A 20,151-nucleotide genomic window follows, 5' to 3' on the forward strand; every position below is an offset into this window, starting at 1 on the left:
AAGGCGGGTGGATCATGAGGTCAGGAGATGGAGACCTTCCTGGCTAACACGGTGAAACCCCGTCTCTACTGAAAATACAAAAAAATAGCCGGGCGTGGTGGCGAGTGCCTATAGTCCCAGCTACTCGGGAGGCTGAGGCAGGAGAATGGTGTGAACCCGGGAGGCAGAGCTTGCAGTTAGCCCAGATGGCACCACTGCACTCCAGCCTGGGCGACAGAGCAAAACTCCATCTCAAAAAAAAACCAAAAACAAAAAACAAAAAAATTAGCTGGGCTTGGTGGCACGCACCTGTAATCCCAGTTACTTGGGAGGCTGAGGCAGGAGAATTTCTAGAACCTGGGAGATGGAGGTTGCAGTGAGCCAAGATTGCGCCACTGCACTCCAGCGTGGGTGACAGTGTGAGACTCCATCTCAAAAAAAAAAAAAAAAAAAATTAAAGGTCTAAGTACTTATGACACCTCTCAAAAGAGGATAACAGCCATTACATTTTATTTATTTCTTTGTAGGCAGTTATATCTTTATTCATCGTTATTGTTCTCCTCTTTGGAGGCACTCACCAGAAGGTATTGTATGAGTGTGTGTGTATAACAGACAGACAGCACTACAGTATTCCCCCCTTACCCATGGGGGATACGTTCTAAGACCCCCTGTTGATGCCTGAAAGCATGGATAGTACCAAATCCTATATAGACCACGTTTTTTCCTATACATACCTACTGTGATAAAGTTTAATATATAAGGCTGGGTAGAGTGGTGCACGCCTATAACCCCAGCACTTTGGGAGGCTGAGGTGGGTGGATCACCTGAGGTCAGGAGTTTGAGATCAGCCTGGCCAACGTGGTAAAACCCCAACTCTACTAAAAATACAAAAATTAGCCAGGTGTGGTATAGATGCTTGTAATCCCAGCCACTCGGAGGCTGAGGCAGGAGAATCGCGTGAACCCTGGAGGCAGAGGTTGCAGTGAGCTGAGATTGCACCACTGCATTCCAGCCTGGGCGACAGTGAGACTCCGTCTCAAAATTTAAAAAAGTTTAATGTATAAATTAGGCATAGTAAGAGATTAACAATAATAACTAATAATAAACTAGAACATTATTTCAATATACCGTAATAAAGGTTACGTGAATGTGGAGTCTCTTTCTTTCTCTCAAAATATCTTATTGTACTGTGCTCACCTATATTCGGACCATGGTTGACCATGGGTAACTGAAACTACAGAAAGTGAAACTGGGCAAAGGGCAACTACTCTATTTGGATCTGTAAATGCATAGCTTTCACCAAGTTTGGAAGTTTTTGGTCATGATTTCTTCTTTTGTTTTGTTTATTATTTTTATTTTTATTTAAAGCACAAAAGCATAATGTTTTGTTTTTTTGAAACAGGGTCTCACTCTGTCACTCAGGCTGGAAGGCAGTGGCACGACCTTGGCTCACTACAGCTTCGACCTCCTGGGCTCAAGTGATACTCCTGTCTCAGCTTCCCAAGTAGCTGGGACTATAGGCTCACGCCACCACACTCAGCTAATTTTTAAGTTTTTTTGTAGAGACGGGGTCTCCCTATGTTGCCGAGGCTGGTCGTGAACTCCTGGGCTCAAGCGATCTCCCTACCCCAGCCTCTGAAAGTGCTGGGATTATAGGTTTGAGCGACCGCACCCAGCCTGAGCAGTGGTTTATATCTACTTCAGTTTGCAAAGCCTTTGGGACCGTCCCACACATGCACAGCTCAGGGACTTGTGCCGGTTCATACACAGAGCCAGGGCATCCCCTTCTTTAGCTCTCGTCTCTCTGGGATTCTCGCCACACACCTCTACCCCAAGATCCTTTTTTCCTGTTCTTCTGGAAAGATTGGATTTCTTTTAAAGTTTAAGCTGCTTATGCTGCTGTAGTACAGTTCTCTAAGACTTGGGGCCATCCTCAGGACAAAGTAGCAAGAGGAATAAAATACCAGGAATTCTCCCCATACTCTGTGGACCACGGGGTCCCCTGTTCCCCTACTTTTCTGTCAGTAAGCCCAGATTTCTTTTTCTTTTCTTTTTTTTTTTTTTTTTTTTGAGGCAGAGTTTTGCTCTTTTTGCCCAGGCTGGAGTGCAATGGCGCGATCTTGGCTCACTGCAACCTCCGCCTCCCGGGTTCAAGCAATTCTCCTGCCTCAGCCTCCTGCATAGCTGGGATTACAGGCCCATGCCACCACGCCCGGCTAATTTTTGTATTTTTAGTAGAGACGGGGTTTTACCATATTGGTCAGGTTGGTCTGGAACTCCTGACTTCATGATCCGCCTGCCTCGGCCTCCCAAACTGCTGGTATTACAAGTGTGAGCAACCTCACCCGGCCCAGGTTTCTTTAGAAAAAACCTTCAGGTGCCTGTGCTGCTGCTCACTGTTCTGCCACACAGTTCTGTGACTACAGCAACGCTTGGGAGAGAAAAATGCAAACAAAACCCAAAACCTGGGCTTTCCTCACACTCTTCTATTAGCCAGGGCCCCCTTTCCAGTTCCTCTGGCCAAAAAGAGGAGTTTCTGTTGGAGTGTTCACTACCTGCACCCCCACCCAATTCTGATTTAAGGTCGACCCAGAAGAAAAAAATGAGAAAGAAAAACAGCATTTTACTCCCAAATGGGTTCCCTTTTCAATTTTGATTCTTCTCAATTCATGTACTATTGTTTTGTCTTTTGGAATCAGATAGTTGCCTTTTGTGTTTTGAACACAGTTTGGAGAGAGGCAGAAGTGGGCTTCTTCCTTCTTGAGTGTCCCTGGTAGCCACTTCCTCTTTTTGAAGCTTTCTCTTGTTTCCTTTTTCTCCTCTGTTTCTTCCACACCATTCTTTTCTTTCCACTTTACCCACTTTCTCTGTTTCCCCTTTTACTTTGGGCTCCCAGGTTCAAAGGGCAAAAAAAGAAGAACCTGTAGTTTTTTACTGGTCAACAGCATGAGTTGAAACCCCTGATTGATTGTGTTGAAGTAATAAATTGAAGCTGGGTGTGGTGGCTCATGTCTGTAATCCCAGCACTTTGGGAGACCGAGTCAGGAGGATCGCTTGAGCCCAGGAGTTCAAGGTTGCAGTGAGTTATGATTGTGCCACTGCACTCCAGCCTGGGCAACTGAGTGAGAACCTGTCTTGAAAAAAAAAAATGGCCGGGCGCATTACCTCACGCCTGTAATCCCAGCACTTTTGGAGGCCAAGGCAGGTGGATCACTTGAGGTCAGGAGTTCAAGACCAACCTGGCCAACATGGTGAAACCCCGTCTTTACCAAAAAATATAAAAATTTAGCTGGGTGTGGTGATGCACGCCTGTAATCCCAGTGACTCAGGAGGCTGAGGCAGGAGAATCCCTTGAACCTGGGAGGTGGAGGTTGCAGTCAGCTGAGATCCTGCCACTGCACTCCAGCCTGGGTGACAGAGCAAGACTCAGTCTCAAAAAAAAAAAAAAAAAAATCAAAGTCAAGTGTGAAAGTAGACCCAGGAAGCTAGAGACACATGAAGAAGCAAAAGCGGGCTGGAGGAATGCTTGGGCCAAATTGATCACCTGGCTATTCTATTTTACGTCAAATGATCACACTTGGATTTGTTGCTAATTTCTATTCATAAAACTGGCCCAGCACTTAAGAACTGATCTTTAGGGCTTTTCTTTTTTCATTTTATTTTAAGAGAGTTGCTGAATCTTTTATTTAATTGCATATAATTGCAATGAATGCTGGTAAATTTTGAGATTACAAGGAATTTCAACAAACCTTATTACTCATTGTCTAAGTCCATTAGTATTGCTATAAAGGATACCTGAGACTAATTTACAAAGATAAGAGGTTTATTTGGCTCACAGTTCTGCAGGCTGTAGAAGAAACATCTGTTTCTGGTAAAGGCCTCAGGCTGCTTCCATTTGTGGTGAGAGTTGAAGGGAAGCTGGAATGCGCAGATTACGCGGCGAGAAAAGAAGCAGGAGGAGGGGAGAGGTGCCAGGCTCATTTTTTTCTTGCCACTTTACAGCTCACAAATGGATGCCAACCTCTTTTTAACAACCAGCTCTCTTGGGAACTAATAGAGCAAGAACTCACTATTGTGAGAATGGCACCAAGCCATTCATGAAGGATCCACCCCCATGACCCAAACACCTCCCGCCTCCCACCTCCCATTAGGCTCTACCTGGGGATCAGATTTCAACATAAGTTTTGGAGGGGGTCAAACAAACCAGACCATAGCACTCATCATTACAGAGAGACAAGGCATTCTTCACATTGAAATGACAGAATTTAATAAAGTAAAACATTTCTAGTCATGAGAAGTAACTGACTATATGAAATGATAGCCTACTTTTTTTTTTTTTCTTTTTTTGAGACGGAGTCTCACTCTGTCGCCCACACTGGGGTGCAGTGGAGCGATCTCTGCTCACTGCAAGCTCTGCCTCCCGGGTTCATGCCATTCTGCAGCCTCAGCCTCCCGAGTAGCTCGAGTAGCTGGGACTATAGGCACCTGCCACCACGCCCAGCTAATTTTTTGTATTTTTAGTAGAGACGGGGTTTCACCATGTTAGCCAGGACGGTCTCGATCTCCTGACCTTGTGATCCGCCAGCGTCGGCCTCCCCAAGTGCTGGGATTACAGGCGTAAGCAACCGCACTCGGCCCTATGATAGCCTCTTTTATGCTTTCAGTCCATGGTGCTTTGATATCCCCCTGCTTGCAGTCGGCGGTGATTTTGCAGAGTGCTTGTTCTGTGGTGTGGTTTGAGAAGTGTGGTGTGTGAGGCCGTGCGTGGTGGCTCACACCTGTAATCCCAGCATTTTAGGAGGCTGAGGCGGGTGGATCACCTGAGGTCAGGCGTTCGAGACCAGCCTGGCCAACGTGGTGAAACCCCATCTCTACTAAAAATACAAAAATTCGCTGGGTATGGTGGTGGGCACCTATAATCCCAGCTACTCAGAAGGCTGGGGCAGAAGAATCACTTGAACCCAGGAAGCAGAGGTTTCGGTGAGCCGAGATCATGCCACTGCACTCCACTCAGCCTGAGTGACACAGTGAGACTCTGTCTCAAAAAAAAAGGAAGTGTGATGTGTGAGATGTTACTGTCATTGTGTCTGGAAGATAGAAGAGGTAGTAACACTTGCCACGATAATTCAGGGATTGAGCACTCACTGGGTACAGATCGCAGCGATGAGTGCTATGGACCATTCAGAGGGAAATTATAATAATGATATGTAGGCATCACTTTGTAGTTGCAAAGTTCACTTCATGGTCTCCTTTCACCTTCCCAAGAATCCTGAGGCATGTATTATTATTGGGTAGCTAATACTTACGACATATTTCCAGAAGGCCCCTGAGCTTTAGGTCCCTACTCGTAACTGCCAACTGTAGGCACTTCAAATGCAGATCCTCTAACTCTGAACTCCTCTGCCCTGGGCACCTCCACTCCCTATCTCTATTTTGATTGGCACCACCTTCCCTGAAGCAAAACATCTAAGATATCCTAGCTTCTCCCTTTCCCTCCAAACCCCAACCATTTAATCTTTTCTCAAATCTTGCCTAATCTAAACTTCCCTTAGATCTTCTTCAACTTGCTGTCACTTTATTCCCAACTCCCCTCCCAGCCCTCACTACCACCCCTTCTACCTACTCATCAATCCCTTGTTTCTCATGCTCTGTTAGATAGCTCCTGGTGCATAATGAATGTTCAATTATATTTACTCGTCATTCATGCTTCCATGCCTTTGCATATGCGAGGCATAGGCGCTGGGATGCCTTTACTTATTTTTCTTCTTCTGAATACCATCCTCTCATCTTTGAGACTTAATTTGGTTCTTATCATAACTTTGGTAGCCTCTCTACTTCCCAGGGCTCAGTTGCATGTCTACCTTTCTTGAGCTCCCCTTCCCATGTGCTCCCACCACATTCCTGCACACCTCTGTTACAGTAATTCTCAAAGTGTGGGCCCTTGTACTCTGAAGAGTGCTTCTTAAAAAGGCAGATTCCTGGGAATACCTAGAACTACTACATCAGTATTGCTGAGAGTGGGGCCCAGGAACCTGCATTTAAGAAGCCTCACCTCTCCCCCAGTGATTCTTACACAGAGGAAAAAGAGTGGTGAGAATCAATGTTTTATTCTCTCACGTGCCTTGGCCCGTACAACTAGTTCCAGGAGTGGGGAGTATGGCCACTTGGAGCAGTCTCTGGGTAAGTTTCACCACCACTTCTGACCGTTGGGAGATGAGAATAGCAAAGTTACTCAGATTTAATGTTTTTTTTTTTTTTGAGATGGAGTCTTGCTCTGTCGCCCAGGCTGGAGTGCAGTGGCATGATCTTGGCTCACTGCAGGCTCTGCCTCCCTCGAGTAGTAGCTACTCGAGCTACTTGGGAGGTTGAGGCATGCCATTTTCCTTCCTCAACCTCCCGAGTAGCTGGGACTACAGGCGACCGCCACCACGCCTGGCCAACTTTTTTGTATTTTTTAGTAGAGATGGGGTTTCACCGTGTTAACCAGGATGGTCTTGATCTCCTGACCTCGTGATCCACCCGCTTCGGCCTCCCAAAGTGCTGGGACTACAGGCATGAGCCACCATGCCCAGCCAGATTTAATGGTTTTTAACTGTATCTTTACAAAGAGGCACAATCCTTTTTCATTTGTTTGTTTTTAAACCTTTTTTGAGTTATAATTTTATATGCCATAAAATTGACCCATTTTAAATGTCCTAACCTACTTTCTATCTCTATAGATTAGCCTTTCCTGGATATTTCTTATAAATGGAATCATACAATACACAGTCTTCTTGTCTGACTTTCATTTAGTGTAATGCTTTTGAGGTTCACTTGTTTTGTAGCATGTATCAGTACTTCATTCTTTTTTATGGCTGAATAATACTCCATTATAATACATATGCCATATTTTGCTTAGCCATTCACTGGTTAATGGACATTTGGATTGTTTCCATTTTTTGGCTATTATGAACAGTGCTGCTATGACATTTATGCACAAGTCTGTGTGTGAAAATATATTTTTGTTTCTCTTGAGTGAAACAGAGTGGAATGGCTGGTTCATATGGTAAACCGGTGCTTAACTTTTGAAGAAACTTCCAAACAGTTTAAACCAACTGCCCCATTTTCCATATTCACCAGCAATGCCTGAGGGTTCCAATTCCTTCATATTCTCACCAGCACTTTTTATTATCTGTCTTTTAGGTTGTAACCATCCTAGTGTGTGTGAAGTGGTATCTGATTGGAGTCTTGATTTGCATTTTCTTAATGACTACTGATGTTGAGCCCTTTCACATGTGCTCTTAGCCATTTGCCTGTCTTCTCTGGGAAGATGTCTATTTAGATATTTTGCTGATTATTAAACTGGCATGTTTGTCTTCTTATTGAGCGTAAAAGTTTTTTTATATATTCTGGATACAAGGGGAGTAACACATTTACTTGATAAAGGGAGAATGGTTCACGACCCCCCTGCCCAGTCTGCAGTGGCCTGGCCAGCAGGGTCTCCATGGCTCTTCTTTTCTCCCCTAGGTGGCCCTTAGGGGACTCCTAGAAGCAGTTCATTGAAGTCTGCCTCCTCCATGGCGTAAACAAGCACAAAGGGGCAACGTGGGGACACAGGAATAGAAAGAGCTTCCTCAACTGCATAGGTGCTTAGAAAGGGCTATAGAGGGGCCTGGGGAATGGGTTCCTCTTCAGTGAAGGGTTTCTATCTTGTGTTTAGCTAAGCGAGTTTCCACTCCGTGATAGGGGAATAGCATAGGGTTTATCCTGGTCCTGGTCAGCATTCAGAGTGCTTTATTTTATGGCTCTGCCTTACTCAGCCCCATCACCCCAAGTCAGTGCACAAAGCCAGGCTTCGGGGTGTACTTAGCCTTCTCACTGGGCTCCCTCCTGCCTCAGTAGCCCAGTTCTCTGTGGCCCAGTGCCATGGACAGCTGGCCAGCCCCTGGTGGCTGAACTGCCTACTCCTCAAGGAGACTGTGCCTTGAGGACACAGTCTGTGTCTCATCCACCTGTGTAGCCGCAAGCCAGTACCGAACGTAGCTCAAAACATCTTTGCAGACAATTTTCTTAAGCCACTGAATGAGGAAGAAGGAATGAATTCATATATTGGAAACAGGAAAACTGAGACTCAGACAGATTAAGTAGTCTGTCTACTAGAAGACCCAAGACCTCCAGAATCACATGGGTTGTCAGTGAAGGGGCTGGGTCTCAAATTAAGGTTCTCTAATCCCCAGAGTTCTTTTCCCACTACATTAAGTTACGAGTCCTAGCCTTTTATCTTCAGACATTTCAACTTAGAGAACAAATGCTTAAACTACAAGGCAGATCAGAGATGGTTCTGAGGGGTGATACCTCCGGAGTGGAGGGCGCAAGTGGGATGGCGAGGTAATTGTACATGTGGTTTTGATGGAAACGTCAGGGAGTAAGTATTTCTAATTTCAACTTAGAGGAGGAATATTTATATACAAGGCAAATTAGGGATGGTTCTGAGGGGTGAAACCACCACAGTGGAGGGGGCAAATGGGATGGCGAAGAAATTGTATATGTGGTTTCCATAGTCGATGGAGATGTCAGGGAGTAAATACCTCTCCAGAGATTACTCTGATTTGTGAGACACTGCAAGATCTCTTGGAGGAGCTGGGATTTGGGGAGTGAAAGTAACGGTGCTAGGAAGAACCTTAGAGGAAGCAGAATCATGGCATAGGAGAGGGATAGGGTAGGACATGTTTGGGACTTGGGGAGTTGTCCCTGTGGCATGTGGGCATCTCAGGAGCATGGGGAATTGTAGCTAGAGAGCTGGGGTGAGATCTTTCTGAAGGTCAAGCTGAAGCATTTTTCTCCTGCAGTGAGACCTGATTAGAGGCCCTAGAGGAGTCAGTTGGCTAACCAGGATCTCATACATGTTTTCTCCAGTTTCATGAAACATTGAGAGTGTTCTTTTCCTTATATAACTTTCTGGTCTCAGCTATTCTGATTACACCATCTCAAAAATCAGAGACTCTTGAAACATCTTTGCAATAAAAAGAAAATGGTGCTTTTTGTTTGCTGTTTGGCGAGAAGCTGGCTCCAGAAATGCTCTATAGGAGAGTAAGCAAAAGATACGAAGGCGGGCACCTTGGCAACGTGAATGTATCTCTTAGTTAAACAGCTCCCTGGCTTGACTGAGCAGGGTTTGCTTTCAGCCCCCTCACACTACAGTAGGGCAAGAAACGTTTTTTAATCAGCCTTAGTTTTCTAGATATGAGCATGGTGCCTAGCAGATAGTGGGAACTGACTGATTGAGTGAATGAAACAAACATATTCAATGAGCCAGTTAAAAAATGAATGAATGAATACTGTGATGGTTTGTTTCTCCTATACATACCATTACCCAATTAGTAATAGTGAATCGCAGGGTTACTTCTCCCAGTGCTTGGTAGTTTCCTGGGAAATAAAAGAAAGTCACTGATACGGTTACAGTAAAGAGAATTTAACAATTGGCCAGGCGCAGTGGCTCACGCCTGTAATCCCAGCACTTTGGGAGACCGAGGCGGGCGGATCATATGAGGTCAGGAGTTCGAGACCACCGTGGCCGACATGGCGAAACCCTGTCTCTACTAAAAATACAAAAATTAGCCTGGCGTGGTGGTGGGCGCCTGTAATTCCAGCTACTTGGGAGGCTGAGGCAGGAGAATCACTTGAACCCAGGAGGCGGAGATTGCAGTAAGCCAAGATCGTGCCACTGCACTCCAGCTTGGGTGACAGAGTGAGACTGTGTCTCAACAAAAAAAGAGTTTAACAATCTAGGACAGTCTGATTTGATGGTAGTTTACCAAATATTTTAAATTTTGATGGACCTGTAGAGAAATTAGTCCATTGTAACTTTATTTTTTGCAGAGAGTTCACATATAAACCAGTTGCCCAGCCTCACTATGAGAAAAGGTTTGAGAGTCTCCAGTTTCCTGTCACTTCAAGTCTATTTCCTTTTTTTTTCTTTATTTCTTCTTAAAAAAAAAAACACTTAAAAAAATGGGGTACATGTGCAGAACGTGCAGGTTCGTTACATAGGTATACTTGTGCCATGGTAGTTTGCTGCACCTATTGACCCATCCTCCAAGTTCCCTCCCCTCGGTCCCCATCCCCCAGTAGGCCTGGTGTGTGTTGTTCCTCTCTCTGTGTCCATGTGTTCTCAGTGTTCAACCCCCACCTATGAGTGAGAACATGGGGTATTTGGTTTTCTGTTCCTGTGTTAGTTTGCTGAGGATGATGGCTTCTAGCTTCTTCCATGTCCCTGCAAAGGACGTGATCTCATTCCTTTTTATGGCTGCATAGTATTCCATGGTCTGTATGTACCACATTTTCTTTATCCAGTCTATCATTGATGGGCATTTGGGTTGGTTCCATGTCTTTGTTATTGTAAATAGTGCTGCAATAAACATATGTATGCATGTGTCTTAATAGCACAATGATTTTCTGCTATTGGGTCTATACCCAGTAATGGGATTGCTGGGTCAAATGGTATTTCTGGTTCTAGATCCTTGAGGAATCGCCATACTGTCTTCCACAGTGGTTGAACTAATTTACATTCCCACCAACAGTATAAAAGTGTTCCTGTTTCTCCACAGCCTCACCAGCATCTATTGTTTCCTGACTTTTTAATAATCACCATTCTGACTAGCATGAGATGGTATCTCATTGTAGTTTTGATTTGCTTTTCTCTGATGATCAGTGATGTTGAGCTTTTTTTCATGTTTCTTGGCCACGTAAATGTCTTCTTTTGAGAAAAGTCTATCTCCTATTCAATCTTAGATTCATGATCTTCAGAAGCCCTTGGATCTGGGTCTCCCTTGCAGAACTGGAAGAGAAACACTCACTACCATTATTTCTGTATTTTTTGTTCTAGCGAGGAGAACTTTCAGCTAGCAATCAGGAAACCTGAAAGACCCACCTCTTTTATTAACATGAAAACGTTATCCAAGTAGCATTATCTCTTACTTGTTTTGTGAACTTGTTGTGAGGAATTTACAAAACCCTTTAGACAATGCGGAGTTTTGACGCAATTTGAAATCCTGAAGAAAAAGGAGCCATGGAAGAGACCCAAAGGCTTACGTTAGAGGGAGCAAGTGTGCTCTTTCAAGTCATGGGAGGGAGCCACTGTGGTTCCAAGTAGGAAAAACTAATCTAGCATCTTCTTTTAAATGAAAATTTCTCCTATGAAAATCTGGCTTTCAGCCTGATCTGGGATGGTGCCAGTGAGTGGGTAGGCAAAGGAAAGGCAGTGAGTGGAGCTAATTAATTAGTCAATCAAAAAGTATTTATAGTTCTCTAGGTATAGGGCAACATGCTGGACTCAGTGGGAAATGCAAAGAAGAGTAAGATCCAACCTCAGCCCCTGAAAAGCTTGCAGCTGGTCTCCCTGGGAGGCGAGGTGTACAGGTGCTGACAGGAAAGAAAGCACAAGGCAGGTTTTTAATTGGGCAGTATGTCTCACAGATGCAAGATAGGTAATCCAGGCACATAGGTTGTTATTCTAGGCTTATCATCATTTACACTGTGCCATGGAGTGTCAGTGTTCAAAGCATCTATGAAAGCTGCTTTTATAACTGGTTAGATTGAGCTAGTTAAGGGCTTAACAGACCCTTCACCAATGAGCATAAGATGGGTTGGGTGAAGAAAATATGAGGGATGAAGGAGTGCTGCTATTTTCCAAAAATGACCCCAAAGAGATTGGGCCTTCATCCTTTGCTGTTTAGAAGCAAAAGAGTCATTGTAAAAATGTTCAGAGGGAAAATATGTGATGAAAAAAACGAATTACATACTATAATTTTCATTTTATGGTAACCGCACGTACACGTAGACCTTAGAAAACTCTTTTAAACATGTTGGAGGAATAAGTACATGGACAGAGGAAAATGAAATGTTGGGGACAAAAATAAGGCTATATTGACCTCAAATTTTCCGTTAGTCATTTCCATTGACCAGATCTTCTAGAAGACTGCTTGACATTTCAAATATAACTATTCCCACTGACAACAAAATGAGATGGGATGACTGAATAGCTGCAGCTAACGTTTATTACTGACCATGTTCCAGACTTTCTCTACCTTTATACTTAATGGCAATCCTGTGTATAGTATACCTCCTGGCTCAGATGCAAATAGTCATAACTGTGTTAACACTGGATATCGATCACAGAAAAATTGTGATCTAACACTATTGGGAGGACAAGACAAAAGGCAATATGCATGTAGGTGGTAGTGGGGACTGGGCAAGAAAAAAGTAAACCCGTGTATTTTTGGTGGCAGCTCAGTAGATAATGCCCCAAACTGAAGAAAGCCAAACAAGACACAGAGATAGAGTCATGCTATTTAGAGATGAGGGGCGGGGGGGTGCGATTATCAAAGAAACAGTTAAAATAATTAAAAATGATTGGCATTTATGACACAGAATGGAAGAGTATAGAACTATTGATTCTTTAAATTATGTGCATGTCTAGCTGTGATAAAAATAAAAATTAGGCTGAATGCCATGGCTCATGCCTATAATCCCTTTATTTTGGGAAACTGAGATGGGAGAATTGCTTGAGCCCGAGAGTTCAAGACCAGCTTGGACAACGAGACACTGTCCCTGCAAAAAATGAATTAAAAAAATTAACCAGATGTGGTGGCATGCACTGTAATCCTAGTTACTACGGAGGATCTTTGGTGGGAGGGTCCCTTGAGACCAGGAGGTGGAGGCTGCAGTGAGCTGTGATTGTGCCACTGCACTCCAGCCTGAGAAACAGAGTGAGACTCTGTCTCAAAACAAAAACAAACAACCTTGAAAAGTGAGGGGAAAATTCAGATAAGAAAAAAAAATGACCAAAAAGGAGCATGGGTGCACTTCTCATTATAATGAAACTTAAAAGAGAATACAAAAAAATTAATTCAAAACAAGGAATTAACATTAATCTCGAGTACAGTTTTTTAAAACTGATTATTATTATTTTTTTTTCTGAGACTGGGTCTCATTTTTTCACCCAGGCTGGAGTGCAGTGGGGTGAACATGGCTCACTGCAGCCTCGACCTCCTAGGCTCAAGGGATCCTTCTGCCTCAGTCTTCCAAGTAGCTGGGACTGTAGGCGTGTGCCGCCACACCCAGCTAATTTTTCAATTTTATGTAGAGATGGGTTTCGCTATGTTGCCCAGGCTGGTCTAGAACTCTTGGGATCCAGCGATCCACCCGCCTCCGCCTCCCAAAGTGGTAGGATTACAGGCATGAGCCACTGGCCCCGGCCCCTAAAACAAATCGTGAAAAGGAGAAGGTTGTGCGATGTTATGTTCCTTCCTCTTTTTTCCACACACACTCACATTCTGGTCAGGTGTTTGTGTGTATCCTTTGACCTTTCCTTGTCATTGGCTTCTACTTGAATAGGATGACTAGCGAAGATCTGGGGGGCCAAGTTTGAGCTGTGTCATCTAACCCAGTCTCTTCATTCTCCAGCTGTGAATCTGGCTTCACTTTGTTCTTCACTGGGTTCTTAGAATATCTTCTTTCCTGCCATCTTGCTGTATCCCCCTATGCTGCTGGCCTCCTCAACCAAACTCCTCGGTCTATCCCCCTGGCTCTGACTCATTCCTTACCCTGACCTTGTTGTCTGTATTTGCTTTGACTACCCTATGAGTTTCCTCAACCTAATTCTTAATTCCTGGCTGCCACCTCCTTGTCAAAACTTGGCTAAATCCACTTTGGAATGCTAAGGCGGATGGGACTGCCTGGGAAGAATTTGGAGAATCTGCAGCTCCGCTCTTTCCTCATTCTTGAGAGCCAGGCTAGTGGCTGAGGGTATATGGGGAGAGAGACAGAGAGAGTTTGGAGAGAAGGCAGCATGATCATACCAATCATCTTGGGCCCCATCAGTCTCCTTGGGAATGCTAACGTGTCTCCTGGTATAGTCTTTCTTTTATTTATTCTTCAGTTTATCTTAGAAACTGTTCTGAAAGTTTTAAACCCGGAGACATCTCTCCAACTTCCTTGCATGAGCTGTATTTTGATCGCTTTAGAGGCTGTGGCAGGATTTCAGTCTTGCTCGTGGTAATTTTACATGGAGTGACATCTGAGTCGCTTTTCGACTGCATTCCACACCAATCTGTCCAGCCCTGCAGTTTGTGGGCTGACTCCTGTTGTCTTTCAACATACGGAGCACTATGAGATAGTGCGAGTTTGGGTCTTGTCAGGGAGTCTGATTAAGCCACAGTCAGAGACGGCAGTCCTAAGTGTGAAATGTAACAGGCCTTCTCAAGACAGCTTCATCTGTGAGCTGCTGGAGATGGCTGGTGCTGTTCTGTTGGGAATAGGGGCTTGCTAACAAAGCAAACATTTTTTTTTCTATCGCAGGCTAGGTCTATGGTGGTAACATTTGGCAAGTTGAGTAACAGGGAACATAGATAACTGTGAACAGATGGGCAACTATTAAAAGATTTGAGGGGCTTTCATCATTTCTCAAATGGCCTTCACCCACCTACAGGATACCCAGCTCCCTTGCAGGAGGATTACGTAAAGGATTCAATTACATTTCTCTTTCCTTTTTTTTTTTTCCTTCAATTGCGATGGAAGCACAAGCTCTGACGTGAAGAGGAAAAGAATAGATGAGAAATTTCTAATTTTGAATCCCCTTAGGATTAGATGCTGATTTCAGCTGTGCAGAGAACACTGCCCCATATTTTGCAAGAGTAACTGCTGCCAGTTTCAGGAGAGATGACTTTCCAAAATAGACAGTAAACTCCGCCCTCCATAGCTGATGACCATCTGACATTCAGACAGAATTACAGAGCTATACAAGTTTTGATAAGTATAACCTTGCTTTTGAAAAATGGCAGTGGCACATCATTACTGTGTTTAAGCTCAAAACTGATGGACTACAAAACACATAAGAGAAATGTATTGCCTGGCCCCAGCAGAAACATAAAATATTTATCCATCTGAGAGCAATTAAATTTATTTACCCCTGCTTTAGGACAGCAGTGTCTCGGATTCAGAAGCATGCTGTTCCTCTTTTGCTCAGAATGATGCCTGGAAGGTTCTTAAGAGGAAGAAGAATTCCAGGCACTGATTAAGAGGAGGCTTGTTGTCTTCTCTTAAGGAGCAGCAGCCTGATTTTGCCAAAAGCAGCCATAAATTGATATGGCCGGGGTTAAGGTGGCTATAAGCTAGATCTCAGTAACCTGAACAAATTAGATTGGGTTTCATTCCTCAGAGGTTGCCTTAATGACATATAAATTCTAGGGCCAATAATCTTAATATAAGTTTATAATTTTAGTGGGTACTTACCCTATGCACACTCATTTAATTTTCTGTTTGGAAGCGGGAAGCATGGATACCCTGCCCCCTCGCCATTTTTTTTTTCTAGACAGAGTCTTGCTTTGTCACCCAGGCTGGAGTGCAGTGGCGTGATCTCAGCTCACTGCAACCTCCACCTCCTGGGTTCAAGCAAGTCTCCTGCCTCAGTCTCCCGAGTAGTTAGGATTACAGGTGCCCGCCACCGTGCCTGGCTGACTTTTTAATTTTTATTATTTTATTTTATTTATTTATTTATGAGACAGAGTCTCACTCTGTCGCCAGGCTGGAGTGCAGTGGCACAATCTCGCCTCACTGCAACCTCCGCCTCCCGGGCTCAAGTGATTCTACTGCTTCAGCCTCCCGAGTAGCTGGGATTACAGGCGTGTGCCACCACACCCAGCTAATTTTTGTATTTTTAGTAGAAACGGGGTTTCACCATGTAGGCCAGGCTGGTCTCGAACTCCTGACTTCGTGATCCGCCTGCCTCAGCCTCCCAAAGTGCTGGGATTACAGGCATGAGCCACTGCAACTGGTCACCCTGCCCCATTTTTATCCCCAGTCCTCTAATCAGCTTTAGTCCCTATTTATCCCAGCCAAGAGTACTGGGTAACTGAAGATCCCTGTCTCTACACACCACCCCACCTAAGACTAAATTTTGCTTAAACATACCCAGCAGCCTTACAAAAGGGAAATAACCATTTGTCATATTTTAAATTAAAACCCTACATTCAGAATAATTATAATTTAAAATAATTCAGCAACAGAAACACCAAAACAAACCAATCAGTAATAAGTGGAAAACAATTAGCTCTTGGGGGTGATGGCCTCTTTGCCTGCTAAATGATGCTCAGATTCATAAACTCAGTTCTCCTGGGCTGGGCTGTTTGGTTTTATGTAATTGAGTAAACAAGGATTATCGGTGGGTTTAGTCTCCCCTGGAGAATTATACTTTAACAGAAGGAATTATTGGAAATAGTGAAAATATGTTCCCACCATTAGCAGAAGAGCTGGCAATATTAATTTTTCCATATATGTTTTGTGAGCTTTTAAAAAGTTAAGTGCTGTACATAGATTGTGTCATATAACAAGGAAGCATCCACACAGGCACTTGGAAGCAGTATAAAGGGAGTGAATATTTGTGTATTACATATTGGGCTTGTAATAATCACTAATGGAATAGAAAATAAGCTCAATATAATGCCAATTTTTTTTGGTTCCAAGTTTTAGGTTCTTTTGAATTTCACATATTTTTCTGATATTTAGAAATACTCTGTAGGTAAATAAAAGACGCATGCACACACATTTATAGCAGCACAATTCGCAATAGCAAAGATACGGAACCAACGTAAGTCTCCATCAACCAATGAATGGATAAAGAAAATGTGGTATATATGCACCATGAAATACTAGTCAGTCAAAGAAAGGAACAAAATAATGTCTTTTACACTAACTTGGATGGAGCTGGAGGCCATATTATTCTAAGTGAAGTAGCTCAAGAATGGAAAACCAAATATCATATGTTCCTCACTTATAAGTGGGAGCTAAGCTATGAGGACGCAAAAGCATAAGAATGATATAATGGACTTTGGGGACTCGGGGAAGGGTGGGAGGGGGATGAGGGACAAAAGACTACACATTGGGTACAGTGTACACTGCTCAGGTGATGGGTGCATCCAAACCTCAGAAATCACCACTAAAGAACTTCTCCATGTAACCAAAAACCACTTGTACCCAACCCCAAAACTACTGAGATTAAAAAGCAACAATAATACATACAATTTCATGGTTAAAAAATAAAAATAAAGCCATCCCCAGTGATTGTGTCTTCCTCCTCGCTGTTGTTGAGACTGATGGTGTTGGTTTGCTTATCCTCCCTGATGCTCACGCAGCCTCCGTTTGTGCCTGTGCTTTTCTAGAATGGCCAACATGCAGGGACTGGTGGAAAGACTGGAACGAGCTGTCAGCCGCCTGGAGTCGCTGTCTGCAGAGTCCCACAGGCCCCCTGGGAACTGCGGGGAAGTCAATGGTGTCATTGGAGGTAGGGTCACAAACTGTTGTCATTCCTGGTCTTCTTGTGGGTCACTTCATTTTGTTTCCATCATTTCACTCTCAAGGAACATTTCTATTATCCTTCAGCTTCCCTACTCCTTCCACTGTATGTGACCATAACATTAACCAGAGGCAAGCAATCCCTGAAAAAGAGAAAGGAAGAAAACCTTTCAACCCACAATCCACAAAAATTATCAGTATCTGTGCCTTTTAGAGACAGGGTCTCGCTCTATCATCCAGGCTGGAGTGCAGTGGTGCAATCGTAGCTCACAGTGACTTCAAACTCCTGGGCTCAAAGCATCTCCCTGCCTTGGCCTCTGGAAGTGCTGGATTACAGGTGTGAGCCACTGTGCCCAGCCTCAGTGCCTTTAAGAGCATATTCGTCTTTCTTTCGTTTAGTGTTCATACTGCTGTCCCGCACTCAATGACTAAATATATTATCTATATAATTATCAAAAAAGAAACTAATGTTCTCGATTAGAATGTAAATTGGAAGGAATTATCATTCTGTAGATTTTCATTTTAAAAAGAGCAAATCACTAAATTTAGGAACTGAAGTTTTGAAGGAAGCTAGTCTTATGCGAAGGCAAATATGACTTTGATGTGACATAACTACGTCACAGTGTTTTACCTTTGCCTATTCCTAACGAAATATGCTTTTTTTTTTTTTTGAGATGCAGTCTCGCTCTGTCGCCCAGGCTGGAGTGCAGTGGCATGATCTCGGCTCGCTACAACCTCTGCTTCCTAGATTCAAGTGATTCTCCTGCCTCAGCCTCCCGGGTAGCTGGGACTACAGGCACCTGCCACCATACCCAGATAATTTTTTGTATTTTTAATAGAGACGGGGTTTCACCATGTTAACCAAGATGGTCTCGATCTCCTGACCTCGTGATCCGCTTGCCTCGTCCTCCCAAAGTGCTGGGATTATAGGCGTGAACCACCATACCTGGCCAACCAAATACGCTTTTAAAACTATATCCTAATACCATACTGTAAAACATTTTTTAATTATATCATCAAAAATAAAAAGTTGGCTACTTTCCAAAAAGGGTACCACATATGGCAAGCTCTCCAAGTTATCTACAATAATTTTTCCAATTCCTTCTTGACTAAGGGACAAATAAAAATTACAAATAATTTACTTAATAATTTTTTTAACAAATAAAAATAAAGGACAACCAATTAAATTTGAATTTCAGATAGAGAACACTTTTTCAGGGGGTATAAGGATGTCCCAAATACTGCATGGGCTATACTGCGTGCTATGCACCTACAGCAAACATTTAATTCATTGCTTCTCTGAAATTCAAATTGAACTAGGCAATCTGCATTTAATATGGCAACTCTGTTCTTGTCACATGGGCACTTCCTCCTTATCTGACCCATACTGAATCCTGTCAGGTTTTTTTGGGCTGAGAAAAGCCGTGGGGAAGAAGGGACTTCAGAAAAAGCTTTCACCAGGAAAGACCTACATTGGTGCTTCTAGAATTTCCGGCGAATTTGGACCCGTGCCTGTATTACATACCATGGGACAAAAATTACTGTGTGAGCACAAATGTGCTGGCTGGTTTATTTCCCCCCTGAACATAATGAAAATTAAAATGCTTTGAATGAATTGAAAGGGGGTGTTGTTTTAAGGAAGGCTGCCAGGAGCCTGTAAGTTTTTTTCCGCACCAACTGAGACACATCTATGATTTCATTTTAAGCCTCTTTTTGTTAACTGTATACAGTTGGTATATGAGATTCAATAAACCTTATTTGTAAGAAAATATTTTCACCCTCTCTTCAGTAACTTTGTTTCATTATACTGTTGGCATCAGATGATTAAAGACATTTCTCTAAACTACTGACCACAAATGTGAAGCCTGTGAATACACAAAACAAAGTTAAAATCCAACTATCAGGAGATTATATAGTATTATTGAGTAAAGAAAAAAGCCTCAATAATTTGAACCTCACTTATTCAAAGAGGTACTAGACTGAACTTGGTACATTGTAAAAAAAAGATTTTTCTAGGAAAATTAATAGGCTAAGTAGAATTAGAGAGTATGTAATTAAATTATTTAAATTATTTAAGTGTTTAAACAAATATTTTCTCATATAACAAATCATTCCAAACCAGTTATTAAAGCAAAGCTCCTCTAAAACAACTTAGCCTGTAATTTACTATCCTACTTGAAATGAAGTAGGATAATTAGTAAATTGTCTGAATGATATCCATCCTTAAAACATTTTACTAATCCTAAACAACACCATTTCCATTTCTTCTTAATTAGTAAGTTTTGACAATTTTCTAAATTCTATTTTTAACAAATCCGCAGAACAACCTTTTACCTTACATGTAAACATCATTACGACAATGTTATAACAAAAGTTATTTTTTTTTAACTTTAAAAGAAACTTAAAAATGTTTAAAATCGGGCTGGGAGCGGTGTCTCACGCCTGTAATCCAGCACTTTGGGAGGCCGCGGTGGGCGGATCACGAGGTCAGGAGATCAAGACCATCCTGGCTGAGACGGTGAAACCCCGTCTCTACTAAAAATGAAAAAACTTAGCCGGGCGCGGTGTCGGGCGCCTGTAATCCCAGCTACTCGGGAGGCTGAGGCAGGAGAATGGCGTGAACCCGGGAGGCGGAGCTTGCAGTGAGCCGAGATCGCGCCACTGCACTCCAGCCTGGGCGACAGAGCAAGATTCCGTCTCAAAAAAAAAATAAATAAACTTTTAGAAAGAACATAATCCTTACAAATGCATAATAGGCGTAGATCAAAGGACCACTCTATTATGATCCTGGTATTATGATGTGCTTTAGAAGGTGAGTGTTTTTTTTCTCTGGTGATAATCAGT

General features: G+C 43.1%; 1 protein-coding gene across 1 annotated transcript in view; it reads left to right on the plus strand.

The window, feature by feature from the left end:
* CAP2 (cyclase associated actin cytoskeleton regulatory protein 2) overlaps nucleotides 1–20,151 on the plus strand; it is a 162,109-nt gene that overhangs the window by 11,033 nt on the left and 130,925 nt on the right. The window contains 1 exon segment of the mRNA NM_001132441.2: nucleotides 17,175–17,296. Within this exon segment, the coding sequence (NP_001125913.1) occupies nucleotides 17,176–17,296 (121 nt within the window). The 5' untranslated portion in view covers nucleotide 17,175.

Source organism: Pongo abelii, chromosome 5, assembly GCF_028885655.2.
Source record: "Pongo abelii isolate AG06213 chromosome 5, NHGRI_mPonAbe1-v2.0_pri, whole genome shotgun sequence".
NCBI classification, from domain to species: Eukaryota; Metazoa; Chordata; class Mammalia; order Primates; family Hominidae; genus Pongo; species Pongo abelii.